Genomic DNA, 22946 nt, shown 5'->3' on the forward strand with positions numbered 1-22946 from the left:
TCAATGTTATCCTGCCATTAAGGATCCATTAACAGAATTGACGGCGGGACAAAATTGAGACGATTTTGAAACGTTAGGGACTTAAATAGGACGAAAACGTTAAGGACAAAAACGATACATAAAAATAAATTTTAATTTTATCTTTCAATAATATTAATTTTTTACTGTACATAATATTTAATTATTTTTTAATTACATCTAATTAAATTATACTTAATCACATTACTTTCATTTTAAATAAATTTATTTTTTTAATAATTTTAAAAAATTTTGATACATTAAAGATAAAAAGTATAATATATATTTTATTGTATATATATATTTTTTTTCTTTTCTGTAAGTTTATATACTAGTTATTTTATAAACATTTTATGATAATCTTTAAATAAAATTACTATATCATTAAACTAAAAATATTTTTATTAAAAATATTTTAGATATAAATAAAATATTAAATATTTTTTATATATCGTACAGGTATATATACTAATTTTATATTTATAACTGATTTTGATGTATAATTAGTATGATTGTTATTTTAATTTCACCATTACCATAATTATTACTTCTTTTTCAGATTAAACTAATTAAAGAGCAAGGTTATAATACACTAAATATGCTGGCGTCTAATGGTGGCTGGCTACGTAAACAAAACGTTATTTTATTACACATATATACGTGGCACTTAATCTATACTTGGTCCACATGATCATCATGAGCACTATATAATATATAGCATAAACCATATTTTTCAGAATGTTATTGATGAAAGTATTATTATTTATTAGGAACATGTCAATGAACTTAATGAGATATCCACCCAACTATATCAAAACAAAAAACGTGACGAGTTTCAATAACACAAGCATCGAGCTCATAGTAGGCTTGTAGCTATCTACCCCCAAATTTCACAAATTATATATTAGCTAACACGTAAGACGTAACCATATATATCAGCAGATATTTTTTTTTTTTTCTATTTTTTTTAACATTTTGTTGGCTAGTAATATCTTACCACTTAATAATAATAATAATAATAATAATAATAATACCAACACTGCTGAGTTCTCACTACAACTACTAGTGCCTATATAAATAATGTCGTAAGAGAAGAACAAATAACAGAAGATTTAGAATTCTTTCAATATCTTTTGCCTCAATAAACAAGAATCAATGGAAGAAGGCATGCATAAAGATGACAAGATTAGTACACTCAACAAACCACTTATTATTGTTGAAAAAGAAGAAGATGGGGACATAAGCCAAAATTCTGGTAATGATGAGGAACATGGCAATGGCCATGGACATGGCACCGCGTCGTTCGTCAACACTTGCTTCAATGGGGTCAATGCTTTGTCGGGTATATTATTCATTCTTTCACCCTCTTTTCGTTCTTTGTTCTATCACAATCATCATCATTAATTACTATTATTGGTACCTTACTTTTGATCTGGATATTATGTTTGTTTTGTTTTGCATAAATTCATGTAGAACTTAGTACTGAGAATGAATGCAATCATTAATCTTCTATTATTCGCTCTTAGTTATAGTTTTTACTTTTTAAGAACTCTACTTGGCTTATTGGTCTTAACTTATTAGTTTATTTAAATAAATATTTAAGGTTTGAATTTTATTTTATATATGTAATAATTTGCCGAATCAAAAAACATTGTAAAAAATTAAAAAATGTTATTATAAAATTATTGTTAATTAATTCATTTATTTTCGTTGAAATTACAGTTGAAATTTTAAAAACATATATCTTTTATTAAAAAAAACAAATATGCCGTACAAGACGGAATCGTTTTTTGAACTCAAATTTGATTAAATAATAAATGACTGCTAGAGTTTTATTTTAAGTAATTGCTACAATATTTAAAAAGTAATGTCTAATTTATTTAAAAAAATAAAAATTAATATTTAATTTAAAAATATAAAAATAAATAATTATTAATATTTAAAATTTATTTAAAATAATAAATTAGATAAAAATTAGATATTAATTTATAAACATCATAAAATTAGGTTTTTATCTTATAATGATTGTTATAGTGTCTAAAAAAATGTCTGATTTATTAAAAAATTAAAAAATTAATATTTAATTTAAAAATATAAAAATAAATAATTTTTAAAAATTTAAAATTTATTAAAAAATAAATTAAATAAAATTTAAATACCAACACATAAATATCATAGAATTAACGAGTAAAGATCATTTTTGTCCGCAAAGAGTAAGTTCTATATTTGTCTCTAACGTTTAAATTGTTCGATTTATATCCCTAATATTTATAAAAGTAATTCAATGTTATTCTGCCATCAATTATACTAACAAATCAGATTGTATTTTTTAATTATTCTTACTTGGATATATTCATTCTTAATTAGGTCTCACTTGGATGTGTTTGATTTCAATATTGTACCCACTAATTATGTTTAATTAGGTTCAATTATGTCCCTAGAAAAATAAATTATGTAAATATTGTAGGACTTAGTTTCAATTTTTGATGAACTATTTTTCGGAATGAATTATCGGTTCTGTCTCAGACATTTGTATTTTAACTTCAAAAAGAGATTTTCAAAACTCAAACTAAAGCTCATAACGTGTGATTGATGGCAAGGTAACATCGAATTACTTTGGAAAAGTATAGGTAAACAATGAAAATATTAAACAATGTAAATAATAGATATATCGGATGTTCATTTTACTAGTGTACGGATGATTATTTTAATATTAAAATTTAGAGGGTTAATTTGGAGGTGTAGTGTGATTTTATTTGATTGGTGGTTATTCATATTGTTCAACAAAGTCATTGTCCTCCTAGCATTCCCCAATTACTTTTACAAATATTAAAGATACAAAAGGACAATTTAAATATTAGGGATACAAATAAGACTTATTCCAAACATTAGGGATAAAAATGATATTTTACCCACCATAAATTTTCTCTCTCTTTTATTTTTGTGACATTAATTAATTAAATATAATATATGGTGTGAGGAAGTCTAGAATTTTCAAAGGATATATTGGTCCCCATTGAGTAGAGGATAATGTGTGTGGGTGGCAGTGGTGAATGAAGCCTCATCTCGATCTCATTGCACTTTTTAACTTGTCCTGAAAATTCAATAAGCATCCAGCTAGCTGCAACATTTTTGTGTTTTTTCTTTTGGATCTTTCTCTATGAAGGAATCTTTTTAGTTTAGCTGACTATTCATTTTTATATGTTCATTGTTCCCATAGACCGTAAAATTCGGTAGAAGCAATTAATTGGGAGGATCTGTTGCGACTTGCTAGTATTTATTTGGTACTTTAATTAATATATAGTGTGTCTCAGTCAATATATCCTTTGATATGATTCCAACCACATTCTTTTTATATCTTTTATTTCTAAGATACTTATCATTTAAAAGCAAAATCAACAAGGATTATAAAAAAAGTAAAGTTTAAATTTTATTTTATTTTAATTTTGTTTTAAAAATATTTTATTTATATCAAATATATAATTAATTTTTTAAAAATTTATGATCAATTCAATAATAATTTTATAAGGACAACATTCAATAAAAATAAGTTAAGTATAAAATTATGTCATTAAATTTTTTGAAAATTTAACTGCTGAAGTATATTTGATGTAAATAAAAAATTTTAGAGACAAAACTAAAACAAAATAAAATTTAGAGATATTTTAAAAATTTTTGATAAATTAAAAAAAATGATTTATCCAAAAATATATAAAAGCAAAATCAATGAGGCTCTAAAATGTTTGCATTATACTAGAAAAATAGTTAACTGAATTTTATGGGGTTCCACTATGGATTAATGTGTATTAATGAACTTGTTATAATTCAATTATGATTTGGTTTGATAAACTTGTGTGTTTGTATTTAAAACTCCTCATTTTATCTGTTAAATAAAAAATATGTATTTATGATTTTAACTTTGAAAATTTATGGGTACTAGAAGGATTTATAAAATTATTTTAAAACTAAATTGTGTTTTTTATGTTAATTAAAAGGTTTAATATAATTATATATTAATGAATATATATTTATTTTTATTTTTATTATATTCATGTGTATTAAAATTATTTTAAATATTAAAAATAATTTTATTAAAGATAATTTTTATAATTTATACTTATTTACAATTATTTTTATTTTATTTTAATAAATATAATTATTAAAACTTTTAAAAACAATCTTTATTAAACTGCTTCTTGAAAAAATAAAAAAAAAATTATTAAATCGATCGATTTAATAAATACTAACAAGTAACAACTAAGGCCAATGAGTAATAGCTCAAATGGCATAGTCTCTCCATACTTAATTAAGAGGTTGCGGGTTCGAGTCTCCTATCTTTGGTTAAAAAAAAAATAATAATAATAATAATAAAAAACAAGTAACAACTAAGAGTAACAGATTTCTTAGAATACAACAATAGTTAATTTTTTACTATTGATTTTATACCCTTGTTTTTAGCATAGATGTATAGAAGTGGCTGATTTTTTTTTATATGAAAATTATTGTTGTATTATTCTTAGTTATGAGAAGTGGTGTGTTTTAATTTAGTATAAAAGTAATTATAAATTAAAGGATCTAATTTGTGTTTTAAAATTAAAAAATTAAAGTTTATAAATTAAAAGATCAAATTTGTATAAATTTAAAAATCAGAGAATTTATTTTGTGTAAATTCATACATAAAATGGTCAGTTTGTGTTTTAAAAATTTTTAAAAATATTAAAGTTCACAAATTAAAAAATTAAATTTGTGTAAGTTTACAAATAAAAAAATTGGTTTTATATTTTAAAATTAAAAAAAAATTAAACTTCATAAATTGAAAATCAAATTTATGATCTTCATATAAAAAAAATAAACCAAATTTTATATATTATTAAAAAATATTATTATAAATTCAATATCAAAATTAAAAAGCTATATAGAAGTCTAACATCAATTGTCTAAATTCAGTTATTAAAATGCACTTTTTATACTATTCATCATCAGAAGTTTGATAAAAATTCTCTTGTTCATGAATAGTAATGTAGGCCATACACTTTTCTAATTCCCATATGTACTTATTATAGAAAATCGTGTGGTCTATAGAGTAATGATTAAGACTTAATTATCATGTGGCAACACTCCATGGACACCACAATGGACCCCTACTATTTATTTAATGGCACCACCAAAAGTGAGAACTGACCCACACTCCAATACCATATTTTTGGGAATGATTATTATTTTCCACGAGTCACACACTATGAAGTTAGACACTCAGCTTAATTAGGCTAATTTTTTTTTATATTGGAAGAGTGTGTGAGTTGTGCTTGGTTATGGTGTATACAAGTGTTAGACACAAATGTGGGACAGGGAGAAATCGGACCGTCCGAATTCTTTGTAAAAAAATTCGTTAATCACAAATCGGACCGTCCGATTAGTTTTTGTTTTTTTTTTATTTATTTAACATGAAATCGGACCCTCCGTTTACAGTTTTTTTTTTTTTTAAAAAAAAAAAAACTGAAAACGGACCCTCAGTTTTCCATTTGTGTTTTTTTTAATTTTTCCTTTAAAACAAAACGGACCCTCCGTTTTTAGTTTTTTTTTTTTTTTTTTAAATCAAAACGGACCGTCCGAATTTTATAAAAAAATTATTTTTTTGTAGATCTCCTCTAATCGGACCGTCCGAGTTCCTTATTCCAAATCGCTCGGTCCGATTTTAGCCTCCTGACACCACATGCATGAAAAGCACCCCTATTCTCCATAATGCTGTTACACCCCAACCCTTCCCCCATATTAAAAATAAAAAGCGGCTTAATTACCGTATATACCATATTTTTATATTTTATAAAATTTTAAAATTCATCATATATCTGTGACCATACATAATGACTCATCTAAATATGTGTATTTCTTTTACGCTAAGCTTGTGGAATAAATAGAATACAGATATCATAAATGCCGAGTGTTACTATGTGTTAAGTATGCTGTTTAAACTTTAAAATTTAATAATAGCACATGAGTTGGTCAAATAATATATATTATATAATAAAAATTTAGGTATAATTAATTTTATATAAAAATTAATAATTTAATTAATTTGTTTAAATTTTTATTTAACAAATCTTAATTATTAATTTTATACAAAATTAATTGTATTTGAATTTTTATCTTATTATATTCTATATAGGATTCAATGTGAAATTGGTCCCCTGAATCCCAGTTTAAACCTTTATTTTATTATTATATAGCATAAAAACAGCAATAGAAAACGGCATTATCCAAGTTGGTTCATACTTCTGCTTTCTCCAAACAACACGTCACATGCTTTGACTAATTGAAATTAAAGTTCATGGGTAAATGTACCTTCCAGTCTGTTGATATAAAATATTGAATTAAAAATAGTTTAAATAAATAAAATAATAAATTTAAGTTTAATATATTATTAGTATAAAATAATTATATATATATTAATTATATAATATTATATTAATAAAAATTATCTTTTATATTAATTATGTAAATAATTATCTAAAAAATAAATATAATTATACAATTATAAAATATTTTATACTATACACATTAAAATTAAATTTATAAAATAATTTAATTTTTTATTATTTTTGTTTATTATATTTTTTTAAAAAGTAATGATTATATTCTGATATATTTTGTTATAATTGTGATAAATATATTAAAATTGAGTATTAAAATTAATTATTAATATAAAATATATAATAAAATATAAAATATATTAATAAATTAAATTTTATATATATTTAAATTCTAATACACATTAACTAATTTTAATGTGTAAATAATATTTTTAATTTTGTTGTTACTATCAATAAAATAAATAATAAAAATATTACACGTATTCTGTTGGTATTCCAAACAAAATACCTTCAATATGGATATGTTCAAAAGAACAAAATATGTGTATTAATATTTTTGATAATGAAATAAGACTATATTTGCAGTATCATTTGAATATGTAAAATTAATATAATTTATTATGATTTAAATGATATTGGTTTGATTTTTATTTTTCAATCTAATTTAATTTTATTCAAAGAATTATAATTTGTATTTTATCGATTTAATTTATTAAGATAAAGAGACTCGAATTTGTAATCTTTTAAGTTAATATGAAGAGACTACGCTATTTGAACTATAATTTATTGGCCTAATTCACACACCATTAATTGATGTTAACCTAAGATTAAAATTTTAAAATTACTATATAGTATAGTAGCAAAAACTAAAATTATATAGCCACGCCATAAACGTTTTCAACGGAAACTAACTTCTGTATGGAGACTAACGAGTGTGTGTTAGTTCCTTGCAGTTTCCTACAAAAAACTATAAAAGAAACGTGTGTGTTTATATATAACACTAGCAGCTAGAGGAACATAGTTTCTTAGGTATATCCAGAATCTAGGACCCAAAACCTGTTAGATTTCCAAACTCTGTTCCTTTTTTCTGTTGTGTTTACAATAATGACGGAAAAACCGGACATTGATTCATCCTTGAGTGTCCCTTTGCTAACTGAGTTCAATAAGGGAGCCATAGATGAGGAGAAGCTCATAGACCCTCATCACTCTTCTACCAATACAAAGCCTGCTTCTTTCTTTCACACCACCCTAAATGGACTCAATGCTATCTCAGGTTTTCTTCTTTATGATTCTCATTGTATAAGTGTTTGATTTTTGGAGCCACCATTTTGTAATTACTACATGTTAATTACAATTTACTATGTCCACCATGTGTTTGTGTTTGTGTGTGTGTGTGTGTTTTTTGTTTTAATTTTAAAAGTCGATTATGTTTGTTGACACTTATATGCTGGCTATTATCTTTAATTTTTCTGGTTGTGTAATATAAATGTCTATTTTTTCTGTTGGGATAGAAACTTATACGATGCCATAACGTGTTTTTGTTTGTTTCAGGTGTTGGGATACTCTCAGTTCCATATGCTCTAGCATCTGGAGGGTGGTTAAGCTTAACTCTTCTATTTGCTATTGCCATGGCAGCATTTTATGCAGGTGTGTTGATTAAGAAATGCATGGACAAGAATTCGAACATTAGAACCTACCCTGATATTGGGGAGCTTGCATTTGGTAAAATAGGAAGACTAATCGTGTCGGTGTCAATGTACATGGAACTCTACTTAGTCTCAATAGGGTTCTTGATTCTTGAGGGTGATAACTTGAATGAGCTTTTCCCTAACGTTGAGCTCGAATTGGTGGCTGGTTTAACAATTAGTGGGAAGCAATTCTTTGTGATTTTGGTTGCTCTTATAATCTTGCCTACTGTTTGGTTGGATGATATGAACATGCTCTCTTATGTATCTGCAAGTGGTGTGTTTGCCTCTGCTATTATCATCATTTCGATATCTTGGACTGCGACAATTGGCGGAGTTGGTTTTAGTCACAAGGGAACTCTTCTGAATTTGAGTGGAATCCCCACATCTGTTAGCTTGTATGCATTTTGTTATTGTGCTCACCCTGTCTTCCCTACATTGTACAATTCAATGAGGAACAAACACCAGTTCTCTAATGTGAGTCCTCTGCATCTTTTGAGCTTGTTTTGCATATGATCTGTTTCTTTAGTCCATATGTAGAAAAATTACACTCATTCATAGAAGGAGTATATAACTCAGACTAGTGTATATCCTCATCATTTCTAACAAGAACACGTAGTAAAGATCAGAGATCCGAAAGGCAAAATATTGTTGATAAAAAGTATACATCATGCAGGACTAGCTAATGTAAAATTTTCACACAAGAGGAGTTGTTTTTGTTTCTCATCAAATTTGGTTTTTTTTCTTTACATTGCAGGTTCTATTTGTGTGCTTTTTTTTAACCACAGCTGGTTATGCTTCCATGGCTATAATCGGATACCTCATGTTCGGTCCAAACGTTCAATCACAAGTAACATTGAACCTGCCAATAGACAAATTAAGCTCAAGAGTAGCAATATACACAACATTGGTCAATCCAATATCGAAGTATGCTTTGATGACAACACCTATCACCAATGCTTTGAAAAATTTGCTTCCAAGAAAGTACAAGAATAGATTCACCAAAATTTTGGTCAGCACTATGATGGTAACCAGCACTGTCATTATTGCCTTGACTGTGCCTTTATTTGGGGAACTAATGTCTCTGGTTGGAGCATTTCTAAGTGTCACAGCTTCAATTCTTCTTCCATGCTCATGCTACTTGAAGATTTCAGGAAAATACAGGATTTTGGGGTGTGAAACAATAGCCATAGTGGCTATAATTGTAGCAGCTGTGGTAATTGGAATAGCTGGAACATATACCTCACTCATGGATATTGTGCACCATTTTAATATCTAGTCCTTTATTCCTTTTATTTTTTTTTTGTAAAATATATTGGCAGGGACCAAAATCATGGTAAAGTAAGATTTGGTGTAGTTTAGTGGATCAATTTTGTAGATGTCCTAACTTGTAAGGATCATGAGTGAATAGGCGCTAGTACATAAGCTGTTCCATTTTTATGTACCTCTAATCATGAGTGGTAAATTTTACTATGATATTATGATAACATAAATGTTTTAAGTATTTAGAAAACATTGCATTCTAATCACATGAACTTGATAAAAATTCAAAGAAGCCATGCCATTTTTTTTACTTTCTAGAATCATTCTTCTACAATACTAAGAGAGCATATATATATTTATGCAGAAAGCTATATCAGTTTCCATTTAAGAGAGAGAGAGAGAGAGAGAGAGAGAGAGAGAGAGAGAGAGAGAGAGAGAGAGAGAGAGAGAGAGAGAGTTGAAAATATGAGATTGTACTCAAAATGTATGAAAAGAAAAAATTGTGCCAACTAACAGGAAACTACCTGTTGATTCATCAAATTAACTCAAGCACCCTATAAAATAAACTAACTATATATAACTATATACACTGTACAATTCTAGTCCTTACTTACAACACAAAGCTATATGATTAAGCTTCAATGAGCTCCCTGATGGGTGTTCTATTTGTCTTGATTGAAGAAATATCAGTGTATTCTGACAAGATTGCTCTGAATTCATCTCCACTAAGAGTTTCCTTCTCAAGAAGCACATCCACCAACTTATCAATTGCATCTCTGTTGTTCCTTATGTGATTCCTTGCAATCTCATATGCTGTCTCTATGATCTGCTTCACTGACTGATCAATGTCCTCAGCTAGTTTCTCTGACATTGAGTTCCTTGCCATCATCCTTAACACAACATCACCACTTTGTGCTGAAGGATCAGTTAATGTCCATGGTCCAATCTCTGACATGCCATACCTTGTTACCATCTGTTTCAAAGGAGAGTCATTTATCAGCAGAATGCATTTTCATACTGTTGCATCATTAGTTGTTAATATAAGAGTTTGATATTGTAATCCAATAAGATGTTTGCATCAATAAGACTTTTATAATGATGGTTGACTCGATTACTTTTGTTGAGATAGCAATACAAGATTGGATGTCTTTATAAAATTCTTTAACACCTGATATGAACCCTTAGGTCTTATTTGGTGTTATATGTATATATAACACCTATTTTTAGATGTTCAAATAACAGAGATCATAAGATTGACTTGTTAGCGTAAGCAATCCAAGTCAAGTAAAGCTTGATTATGTTATCAATAAAAAACTTTTCACATGCCATCTTGTTATCATCCCAAACTCAAGCATTCAAATCCAAAATCCCAAAAAGAAGAGTTACCTGTCTTGCTATTTGGGTGATCTGTTGCAAGTCCCCAGCAGCACCAGTGGTTATCTCAGCTTCACCAAATATAACTTCCTCTGCTGCTCTACCTCCTAAGCCTCCAACTATTCTTGCAAGCAGTTGCTGCTTAGAGATAAGATCTGGATCTTCACCTGGCAAGAACCATGTCAATCCCCGGGCTTGGCCTCTCGGCACTAGAGTCACTTTCTGCACTGGATCATGCCCTGGGGTCAATGTCCTGCAAAATATAAACTCAAAATTTAAGACTTCAAAGGGATCCAAGTTTAGTGAACAATAGAGTTATAGTAACAATATGAAGCAATTGGCAATTTTCACTATAGCTCTAAAACCATAAGCCTATTTTGAACTTGAGCATTTGGAAGTTTCTCTATCAATCTACTATGAACAAGTATTTGATGTACTTACGCGCAAACAGCATGTCCAACTTCATGGTAAGCCACAAGAATTTTGTTCTTGCCATCAGTCATTTTGGTTCCTTCCATGCCTGCCACGATCCTATCGATGGACTCATCGATCTCTTTCATCGTGATCTCTTCCTTTCCCCTGCGACCGGCTAGAATAGCAGCTTCATTCATGAGGTTTGCTAGGTCTGCACCACTGAATCCTGGAGTTCTCATGGCAATGACACTAAGAGAGACATCCTTAGCAAGCTTCTTGTTGTTGCTATGAACTTTCAAGATTTCTTCCCTCCCTCTTATATCAGGATATCCAACACTAACCTATAGACAAAATAAAAATAAACATTAATGACGTGTTTCTTGACACGGATTCAACTTCAATTATAGATAGAAATTATTTCATGCTTATGAAACACAAAATTTTATTACCTGCCTATCAAACCTGCCAGGTCTAAGCAATGCAGAATCAAGAATCTCAGGTCTGTTGGTGGCAGCAATGACAATAACACCAGTGTTTCCGGTGAATCCGTCCATTTCAGTGAGTAATTGATTCAGTGTTTGCTCTCTTTCATCATTCCCTCCACCAATGCCAGTACCTCTCTGCCTCCCTACAGCATCTAACTCATCAATGAACACCAAACACGGCGAATTCGCTTTTGCCTTGTTGAACAAGTCCCTCACCCTTGAAGCACCTACACCAACAAACATCTCAATGAACTCTGAACCTGATAGAGAAAAGAATGGAACACCAGCTTCTCCTGCAATTGCTTTAGCCAGCAATGTCTTCCCTGTCCCTGGTGGCCCTACCAAAAGGACCCCTTTCGGAATCTTCGCTCCCACGGCCGAGAACTTCTCTGGTGTCTTCAAGAACTCCACAATCTCCTGGAAATCTTGCTTGGCTTCATCAACTCCGGCTACATCCTCAAATGTCACTCCTGTGTTTGGTTCCATCTCAAACTTTGCCTTACTTCTGAAGTAAACATGGAATAAAAGTGTATCATGTAGTTATGCTGATCATATCATATTTTAAAATTCATATAGTTATGGTGAATATCCTATCATATGCTAAAATTAACGCAGTTATGATGAATATCAAAGTGACATTTATTTTGATGCAGAGTATATCATATATCATATCTTAAGGTAAAATTCATATAGTTATGGACCGTTTACATATAACTATAAACATCATATCATACACTATAAATCATATATAATGTCATATGCTAAAATCCATACCTTCCTAGTCCAAAAGGCAAGTTGGGGCCAGCAGGATTATTTGAAGAACTCCTCAAGAGTAGACTACCAAGCAATATCAAGGGAAATGCAAAGTTTCCCAAGAAATCAAATATTGCAGGCCACCAACTTACATCCATAGGGTGAGCAGCAAAGTCAACATTTTTCTCCTCCATTTTCCTCAGCAACTCTTGAGGCAACCCTGGTAACTGAACCTTGACCCTTTGGATTTTCTCCAATGCTGGATTGTATATCTCAGCAATAGCAACAGTTCCATTCTCAAACAGGTCAACTTTCTTCACAGCACCTTCATCCAAGTACTGCAAGAACTTTGAGTATGTTAACCTAGTTGAGGTTGAAGATTCAGGGCTATCTGGTTCTGCAGCATTTGCTGGTTTGGCAGAAGATAAAGATAGCCCCAGCCATGTTGGAGTTAATCCAATAACAGATGATTGTAACAACTTCCTCTTGCTGAGTTTGGTTTCTAACAAAGGTTGTGATGGACATGTGTTGTTCTCTTTGTTCTTTTTCCTTTCTTGAGGCTTGTATACTAAAGTTGGAGAAACTGAGAGAGATAATAGAGCAGAAGACATTTTCGCCAACACTACAAAATTTGCTTGAATATTCAATAAAAGGGTCTTTCTTATAGTATTGTGTTGCACTCTCTGATTTCCTCAGTGGATTAACCAGTTTGAATAGTTTGATCTGGAGGTCAGTGGTAATAAATAAAGTTTGTTTTAAAAAGAGAGAAAATGGGAAGGTTCTAGCAGTTTCAACATGGAATTTTCATTTGAGTTGGAGGATTTTGTGTTATATTTGTCTTGTTTTTCATTCAGGAAGGGTCTTCTATGTTCTGTTCTTTGGCCCTTTTGTTTTCCTTTGCATGCTTAGAACAGAGATGCTAAAAAGTGCAAAAAAAGAGTGTGACTGTAGAAGATATATTGTGGCATATAAAAACATAATCTCAAGTCACAGCCACACACTTGGAAGAAGTTGAAGTGGTAACAGTGGATTGTTTAGACTGCATCAAAATGTCGCCACCTTATTAAATGTTTATATTTTTAAGTTTGACTTATAGAATATGGATGTGACTTGGGCTTTTCTAGAGGAATATTTATGTTAATAAAAAAAATATTGGAATGCTGCTATATTAGTTTATTCTCCCAATTTATGCCTTTAATGGAATTTCCTTGGAAAAAAAACAACAAAATTTCAGCGTCTGCATTATAACTTTAATTTTTCATGGTGTTTTCTTTTTCTTGATTAATCTATGGATAATTGAATATAGAATTGTGAATTAGCTTAGAAGTTCATATCCAAAAGACCAAGACTTAAGAAAATCAATATATTTAAATAAAATAAAGTAGAGTTGCCATTAAAAATTAAATGAAATAATAAACAAAGCACCAAAAAGGCAAGAAGTTAATATGAAAATTATTAACCTAACTCTAAAGCATAATTGAGAACATCTTATTTTTTTGTATTTACAGAAGGCATTATGACATGTGAAAAGACGAAAAATCAATAAATCATGTAAAACAGAAATTAATACAAGTGTTTGGCTTGAAAAAGAACTATAAAAGTTATCAACTTATCATCTCAGATCCTTTTGTTCTTACATAATAAATTCCAAGCATTGATCTTTTCATCATATCTTATGACTAATGAGCTAGCTATACATTGTGCCTGCACCCACCACTTAGCTTGAGTATAGAGTAAGGTATTGCGTTGTAGGAAATTTTGATTAAATTCTGGATAAGTATTAATTACTGGAACTAGGCCTGAAATATCATCCACAAAAACAAATCTAAAAATGAAGGAAAGATTATGAATGACAAATTTTCAAGGGATTACACTAAAAATATTGAAATTCTTTGTGAAATGAAACAAATATTTTGCAATAAGAACAGATCAATATTTCTAAGCTAAACTGATATTGGAAACTGTGTCAACATTTATAGAGTGATAACAAAGATACATAAAAGATGTGTGGGCAGCATCCAAAAACCAATATATACAAATGAATGGTGAAAATGTTGACTTACAAAATTGTCAATATAATTTATCATGTGTCCTGTTCTAAATTCAAGTCCACAATTCTTCAAGAGCAATTTCCAACACTAGTTAACTATTAACTATCAACCATCTTCAAGTGCATGTTCAATCCATCAAGCAAATGATAAACATGCATCAAGTCTTGGCTAGAATCATAACCTGCATAGAATTTAAACATGGAACCCCCTAAATCAACACAACTCTCTCCAGCCATCTTCTTCATACCTCCATCTCTCATGTCTCTCCTAACTTTTGCCGCTTTCTCCCACATCCCTGATTCAGCATACATGTTAGCAACAATAACCAAATTCCCTCCCCTCCTTGGCTCCATCTGAAGCAGCCTCTTCCTCACTTTATCCCCTATCCCTGCATGGTCCTGAGCATCATGAACATTGCACGCGCTAAGCAGCGTACGCCACACAATCGGGTCAGGCTCAATAGGCATCCTCTGTATAAAGTCGTAAGCTTCTTTAAGAAGGCCGGCACGACCTAAAACATCAACCATTGCTCCAAAATGTACCATCATGGGATTGATCCCATGGACATATTCCATTTCGCGAAGGTACTTGTAACCCTCATTCACCATCCCAGCATGACTGCAAGCACATAGAACCCCAAGATAGGTCACATAATTGGGGCATATGCTATGATTTTCACACATTTCAGCAAACAATGCAAGCGCTTCCTCTGCAAACCCATGTTGGGCTAATCCCAAAATCATTGCACTCCATGTCCACACATTCCTCTCCTCCATTCTCTCAAAAACAAGCCTAGCACAACCCAAATTCCCTGATTTTGCATACATATCAACAAGAGCAGTACCTAACTGACAACTCAAAACCATTCCTCTCAAAATCAATTGGGAATGCACCCATCTTCCAAGACTCAAGTAACCCAACTCAGCACAAGCAGAAAGCAACAGCACCATAGTAGTATGATCTGGCTCGAACTCGCAACCCCGCATCCTAAAAAAGTACCGAATCCCATCTCCCAACCAATGATTCTCAACACAAGCAGTCATAATTGAGTTCCAAGACACGACAGTTCTGTTCGGCATTTCCTCAAACACCTTCCTTGCATCCTTAACCTTTTTACAGAACCCATATAAGTTAACCATGTTATTCCCAACGTACACATCAGAATCAAGACCAAACTTGATAACATCAGCATGCAGCTGTTTTCCCTCAGAAAGCGCAGAAGCCATAGCACAACACTTGAACAGAAAAGGGTAAGTGAGTTTATTGGGCTTCACACCCAATTTTCGGAATGTGCGGAATACCCAGATGGATTCAAGCGGAGAATCAGTGGTTGCGTATGCTCTGATGAGGATGTTCCATGAAATGGGTGATGGGGTGGTGGGGGAACGAAAAAGAATGGTTTTTGCGTGGGTGAGGTTGGCGAAGGAGGAGAGGGAAGATAAGTAGATGAGTTGGGAGAGGACATAAGGGTCTTGGAAGAGGCCATTGATGTGGGTTTGAGCTTGGATTTGGTGGAGTTGGGTGATGGAAGAACAGAGTGAGAGAAGAGTGAGGCATTGTTGCTTTGTAGAGAGGGGAAGTGGAAGCGGCACACGCATTTCACCAAACATTACAAGAAAATTAAAATTCTGGATACTTTCATAGATTTTTAAATTTTAAAAAATATTTATTTTCAGAAACACGTTATTTGAATTTTAATTTTTTAGATACGTTCCTCGCATATTCCGACGAACTTTAAGTGAAGTTTTCAAACTAAAAATATGGTTGCTGGAGAACGAATCTCAAAACTACAATTTCATTCTCCTCTTTATTTCTTATCTTGGCATTTTTTTTTTACAATGTCAAAAGATCTATTGTTATCCATTTATTATGATGGTGAAATAATGTCTGATGAAAAAGGTTCTATTGTTTTTAAGTTTGGACAATCAATAATTACTTACATTAACACCAGAAGTCAACAGTCTAACAGTATTGAAGAATTTGATGTTGCATTCCGTTGGACAACAACACATAAAAAGAGTAAAAACGTTTACTACAAATATCAAACCAAAGTATATGACAATTTGTTTTATAAAAGGTATGCTACAGTTGTCTTTGCTTTATTGTTATTATGTTTATTAAACCACGGTGGTTTTAAGAAATATTTCTGATGTTACGTCTTAAAAAGTCACGGTATAACCAATGAACAAATGTTTATCTGTTGGAATTATTAGTGTTTCTCGTTGAGTTAGGTGAACGAGGATCATCTGCGGATACTGTTGATGATAGTCTGTTAAGTGGAGCTGTTAGACGAAATATTAGAAGGACGATGGTCAATCTAAATATGCCACCCGAAGGTAGTCAATAGGGCTCAAACATTGAACTTGGTAAAGCTGACATGATGGAAGATGATATTGAAAGTCATGAGGGTTCTGCTATCAGGGATCTGATGATGGATCCGTATGAAGTTAACCCTAATGATGGAGACGATGCTGATGATGAACCAATGGAAATTTCTGAGGATGGTGACGAGAAAGAAGAGATGAACTATTACGGTGACACACAAATCGCTCTGATGCAACCTGCCATTTCTCGACCATATGACTGGCAATCACTTCTCCGGGTTGAATATCGATGCAATGACTTCGGATTGGTTGTTTATCCATGGAGGCCCTGAAGAGGATCCAAGTAATGAGTTCGAGGTTGAACAATAATTTGAGAACAACGAAGAAGTCATGTTGGTAGTTAAGAGGTATAGTATCAGAAGGGCTGTAGAGTATAAAACACTAGAGAGTGACCAGTTGAGGTATGATGTACAGTAGTTCGGGTCCAGTTGCTCTTGGAACATACGCATAGCATATCGTCGAAAATAAGAAAAATGGGAGGTTAGGAGATACAATAGTCCTCATACTTGCATGCAAATATCCATGGGTCAAGACCATCGTAGGTTGGATTCAAAGGTGATTGCTCAACACATATTCACAATGGTCAAAGCAAATCCAACAACCAGCATCAGGATTCTGCAAGGAGGTGTGGAGAATCACTTCGATTACAAGGCGTTCTATATAAAGGTTTGGCTTGCAAAGCAGAGAGTCGTTATTAGAATATATGATGATTGGGAGGAGTCATACAACGAGCTTTCTCTTTGGTTATTCGCTATGCAGATGTACTTGTCCGGTAAGATTCATTTCATTATCGTTAGTTATGTATAAAGACACCATCTACATGTGCTAACTGTTGATGGGTTTTTAGGTACTTAGGTGCAACTTGTGACATAGCCTTGGCTTGGTTCAGCATACGCCTGTAATGCCTAAGTCTGTGCTCGCCTCTGGCATTATCTGGACGGTACTCAATCCACCTATAATACCGTGAATGATTACACATTATTTCTCAATTTCATTAACTAATGAAGAAAAGTACAAAAATGAATAATACCTCTCAACTAGCGGAAATCGAAGAGTATCAAATCCATCTGATCGTAGCAGTGGAATATGGTGATAAGTCCAAGAAAGCAGCAAACTGACACAACCACCCAGATTGCACTGACTATGCTAGCTCCGTGGCACGATACATCTAACGGTACAGCCATGCCAGCACAGCCGAGCTCCATTAACCTACCACATTTCTCAAGGTCCTCTAGCAGGGAGAGCCACCTGATGTATACCCAAGAGTCAGATGCATATGGGAATAAGATACCCCCGATCACCTGCATGATATACCCTTTCGTGTACCGCAATAGGCGCTCCTCAGTGGTGTCCTGCTCCAACTCTCCGTAGACAGTATTATGAAACCATGTCAGTTTGACAATTCACTTGGTATGTAACTGTCTATCCTCTGGGCCAGGAATAACGCCAGTAGTTGCTAGCAGAAGTTCTCAATGGACCGTCCATCATGGTGCTGCTCCTACCCACTGATGCAACCACTAATAGGATCACCATCGATCCTGAGTCCCAACTGGTAGGCCACGTACTGCAAGGTGATAATCATCTCCCTACATGACAAATGAAACGTGTGGGACTCAGGTCTCCACCTCTCTATCAACGTTGACGTCAATGGCCAATCGTGATCAAACTCCACTATATACGCCACATGCTCAAACTCGACTCGCCTGAGATATGGCCTAATCTGCTCAGGCGGACATCTCATCAAATTTTGTCGGGTGTGCAAGATCCGAGGCGCCTACCGAACCAAAAAAATAAGTTAGAAAAAAGAGGGTCAACATATAAAATTACAAATTCATATTTTATTACAATATAATAAACAAGAGTAATAAAAATGTACCACTCGATCAAGTCTGTCGGCAATGTGCTCAACCTGATCCAATCTATAAAGCATATGCTCATACCCCAATAACTGCTGCTCCATCTAACTACAATCTAGTAAAATAAAATAATATAAATTGAACTCAGTTCCTTTTACATTAACTAAATTTTTAAAAGACATATTTAAACTAACTAATTGTCTACTTTACATTTTAATCAGTTTATAAACTTACTAATTAAAATGTGAACTAACTACATGAGACCGTCATCTAACTCTATAAATATACTAATAAATAATTAACTCATAACTTAATTTTACTAATTATGTATTATTCTCTAATCTAATCCAATTACATATTCAACAAACTCTATAAACATACTAATCAATAATTAACTGATAACTTAATTTTACTATGTATCATTTTAATCTAATCTAACTAATTATTCAACTAATTACCATCTAACTCACAATCACAACTAGAAAATGGATTAATACAGACAGATTTACAGGCAGATTTAGTCTTTATTACAGACGGATTTTTGTTTATCGACGAAATTACCGACGGATTTTGTCCCTCTGTAAAAGCTCCATCGGAAATTATTTACCGACAGATTTTTTTCCGTCGAAAAATTACTGACGGATTTTTACTAGTTACCGACGGATTTTCCCTCTGTAAATTCTCCATCCATTTCCTGAAGGCGACGAACTTTCCGACGAATTTTCCGTCTGTAATTATAGACGGATTTTCAAACGGATTTTTCATCTGTAATTACAGACGGATTTTCAGACAGATTTTCCATCTATAATTACAGACGAATTTTTCGTTTATAATTACAGACGGATTTTTCGACAAATTTTTCGTCTGTAATTTGAACCTTGGAAGATCATCGCACACTTTGATTACAGACAAAAAATCCGTCTGTAAATTCGTCAGTAAGATAAAATAGAATTTTTTTAGATTTTTTCAATTACAAAATAAACTTATTTTCAAACAAAATAAATATAAATTTAATACAAATTTTTATCTAATTTGTATTCGAATATTTATAATATTTCAAAAAATAAATTCATCGTATTATCAAACTAAAAGAAAAGTACTATAAACAAGCAAGTCATAAACAAATTAAAATATTAATGTTTGCATGGTAATTCTGTAACCAAATCAAGAAATATAAAAAGAGACATGCAGGAGTCAAGTTTGCTGAATCTAGACCAAAATTTACATATTCTAATTCTTCAATTCAACATCATCCTTAACACTGCTTCTTTGCTTCATGAAGGCAAGTTTGCTGGATCTAGACCGAAATTTATTGACTCTTTTTATTTCTAGTTGAAATGCTGAAATATCTGTCTCAAACTCCCGATAGCATTCAAAATTTGTTATTCTGCAGGTTACTAATTTGGGCACATAGTTTTTCTGCTTCTTACTGGTAATACTGCAAAATATAATGTAATTTAATTAATATAATGATAATTATGGCTATCATGGAATATATATAAAATAATATGTTCTATACATATACCTGAACATTAATTTCGGAAGCAAATCCAGCACCAGATGAATCTGAACATGATTTCTTATACCTATCCATAGTTGCTTTGACACTGCAATTTATAATAGTATTATTTGATTAATTAATATACATTATTGAATATCAGCATTCTAAAATCTAATAAACAATTATCAACTAATCAGAAGGGCATGACTAGTACATTATCTGAATCCTACTAATCAAATCAAATATATGAGAATTAATTACTCAAATCATATAAGAAATTCTACAACTAGGTATGTATTTACTATTTATCAATATCATTGAGTGGGCTATCCTGAAAATTTGAAGAAAAGAAAATGAGTATTGTGAGCAAGCATAGGGAGAGATGATGAGCAATTAGTTATATTAGGCAGCACCCTTTTTTGAATAAAATCAATTAGTTATATTCGAACACAAAGTAAGTGTGCTTGTGCATTCTCCTTGCTTCAAGCCTAAAGGACTCTGGTGTAGGCAGGAGGTTTAAACATGTTAAACAACTCATTTTTATATCTGACAATTAAAGCTTTTTGATAGGAAGAGATGATGAGCAAAAGCAAAAGAAATGGCAAAAGTCCAATATGATCATTTTGCATATTGCTGTAACAAGATAGCATACCTTACCACCAGGTAGGAGCTGCGAAAATGCATGCCAGTCAAACCGAGGAGATGTTTCATGAAATTACAGTAATGAGTTCAATATACAAGATGTTTCACTATCACCAATTCAGAATGAGAAGAACTAATGGTAATACATGTACACTTTCTTCACATTTTTGTTGCTCTTCCTTAGTGAGAAGCACACCCATACCCTCAAGCAGTTGTTTATCTAATACATCAACAATGTCCTGCTGAGAAATTTTTGAATACCCTTTCCTCACATGCAGCCAATAATAGAAGCTTTAATTTTGCATCTTCTATTTGCTTACTAATATAGTAACAGAGGGAAGAGCAGCAAGGGGAATTTACCATGTAAACTGTATACAAGATGACCAGAAGCTATGCAAGGATTTGATTATGGCTATTCATGGGCCTGGGCTTTCATAACTACTACTAGCACTCAAAAACACTAGGTTAAGGCTTTGTTTCTCTATAACAATTTCCTACTATAAATGAAAAATACATGACTGTCAATTCTCATAAACTGAATGAGAAGGTTGGACTATGCTCCAACTCACTTCAAGCCTTCTCAGATTAAAAAACAAATAGATGCTGCAGCCTTTAAATGTTTTGTAATGCATCAACTCTATCATTTGTACATTAACTCCCCTTACCAAAAAACCTATAGTTCTTAACTGTGATTAATCACATTTCCTTCAACTACAGACATATTAAAGTCACACGGAAGACACCACCATGATGTTGCATACAGTAGGTCTAAATCTGGAAGTTAGTAGCACAACAAAGAATAAAATCAAATGCAGCAAAAACTCACCATCATTATTGCTGCTTCATTGACAAGGTTTCTTATATCTGCTCCTGAGAATCCAACAATTAGGAAGACAAGCTGTTGATGTAAGAAATCAATGTATGAGTTCAATGGAAAAGAGAGAAGTGACTTTGAATAGATAAGCAATATACCTTTTCAAAATCAACATCCTCTGCAAGTTGCTTTCCAGAACTGTCATTAAGTTGAGGAAGAGAAGATGCTTCAATTCACAACAATTATATGAACATAAAAATGCAGTGTCTGAAGAGAAAACAACATAAATGAATCAATTAAATAAATAAAAAAGAAAACATTAAGAATTGAAGGAGAAGATGATGATGGAGAAAGAAGAATACCTCTTCCCTATCTATTGCTCTCTCAAATAGCCAAAAGTACCACGAGAAGTTTTCTACTTGTGATATACTAACAGAACATTGTTTTCCATATACCAAAAATCTTTCTTCTTCCTCTAATTACATGGTATATCTCCAACTTGCAGTGATGGTCACTTCAGTAGCTTAGTCTTACACTCTTACCCTCCACAAAACAAAATATCACCTACCCTTTCTCCTTGAGATGTGAACTTATCCATGTCTAGAATCCCTAACTAGCTGGAAGACCCTAAAACAGATGACAATTTTCAACTCCAACAACAGAAAAAATCCATCCACATTTAAAAATATAAATAAAATAAAGCCTTTTATTTTTACAACAGCAATTTGGGAATGTTAGTCACCCAAATATCAAATGGAAACGAAATTCTTATGCACATCCAAGAATAGAAATGCAAAGGAAGCTAAAATGCATAGTTGCTAAACCCTAGACACAAAAAAACCGAATTGACCCAGCTTGACAACTCACACAATGAACAATTAAAAATCTTAGAGGAAGAAAAACAGCATCAAAAGAAACCAAGAGTGGAATAGATCATAAATCACAGCACAGCTACTCGAAATTAAAGATCCAAACAAACAAATAAAGAAAAAAAAGAGAAGAGCTTGTGGCAATTAATAGTGACTCACAGTGAACTCAAGTCAGCTTTGGGCATAGCCACCAAACCCTAGAAAAGATAGATTACTTGATTATTCCCATTAAAAAAAACTTAAGCATCAGAAAGCAACTAACTAAATCAAATTCTGCAGGAACAAATTCTAACGGAAGAAATCAAAGAGCTAAACCAAAAGGTTGATAAGGACATAAGAAAAAATTAAAGGAAGCAGATATGCAATCACAAAATCGAAAATGAAATCACAAAATCAAAGGCAAAAACGGCGAGGAGCAGAGAATCAGAAACGACGCACGGCGAGGAGGGGAGGAACCCTTCGCGAC

At 31.8% G+C, this 22946-nt stretch overlaps 3 protein-coding genes and 1 long non-coding RNA gene across 6 annotated transcripts; 1 reads left to right on the forward strand and 3 right to left on the reverse strand.

Annotated features, from left to right (window-relative positions):
- The first annotated feature begins 45 nt into the window (after positions 1–45).
- On the forward strand, positions 46–9587 carry LOC112744497 (amino acid transporter AVT1I). Of its 2 annotated transcripts, none has more exons than XM_025794153.2 (3): positions 46–1360; positions 7941–8551; positions 8832–9587. In XM_025794153.2, the coding sequence occupies exons 1-3, from the start codon at positions 1174–1176 to the stop codon at positions 9351–9353; spliced, it is 1320 nt and encodes a 439-aa protein (XP_025649938.1). In that variant the 5' UTR covers positions 46–1173; the 3' UTR covers positions 9354–9587. The 2 variants fall into 2 exon arrangements, with proteins under 2 accessions (XP_025649938.1, XP_025649939.1); XM_025794154.3 differs by lacking the exon at positions 46–1360 and adding an exon at positions 6913–7662.
- A 207-nt stretch (positions 9588–9794) lies between these two features.
- On the reverse strand, positions 9795–13347 carry LOC112744496 (ATP-dependent zinc metalloprotease FTSH 6, chloroplastic). Of its 2 annotated transcripts, none has more exons than XM_025794151.3 (5): positions 12385–13347; positions 11575–12115; positions 11153–11466; positions 10724–10964; positions 9795–10310 (listed from the first exon to the last, which is right to left on the reverse strand). In XM_025794151.3, the coding sequence occupies exons 1-5, from the start codon at positions 12972–12974 to the stop codon at positions 9969–9971; spliced, it is 2028 nt and encodes a 675-aa protein (XP_025649936.1). In that variant the 5' UTR covers positions 12975–13347; the 3' UTR covers positions 9795–9968. The 2 variants fall into 2 exon arrangements, with proteins under 2 accessions (XP_025649936.1, XP_025649937.1); XM_025794152.3 differs by having other exon boundaries at positions 11575–12112; positions 12385–13306.
- A 968-nt stretch (positions 13348–14315) lies between these two features.
- Positions 14316–16111, reverse strand: LOC112744499 (pentatricopeptide repeat-containing protein At2g36730). The gene has a single exon (XM_025794155.3). The coding sequence runs from the start codon at positions 16022–16024 to the stop codon at positions 14513–14515; it is 1512 nt and encodes a 503-aa protein (XP_025649940.1). The 5' UTR covers positions 16025–16111; the 3' UTR covers positions 14316–14512.
- A 3838-nt stretch (positions 16112–19949) lies between these two features.
- Positions 19950–22115, reverse strand: LOC112744500 (uncharacterized). The gene is made up of 5 exons (XR_003172808.3): positions 21974–22115; positions 21770–21878; positions 21624–21695; positions 20180–20261; positions 19950–20092 (listed from the first exon to the last, which is right to left on the reverse strand). It is a non-coding gene; the product is annotated as an uncharacterized lncRNA (long non-coding RNA).
- Positions 22116–22946: the final 831 nt, after the last annotated feature.

This window comes from Arachis hypogaea, chromosome 14 (genome assembly GCF_003086295.3).
Source record: "Arachis hypogaea cultivar Tifrunner chromosome 14, arahy.Tifrunner.gnm2.J5K5, whole genome shotgun sequence".
Classification (NCBI taxonomy): Eukaryota; Viridiplantae; Streptophyta; class Magnoliopsida; order Fabales; family Fabaceae; genus Arachis; species Arachis hypogaea.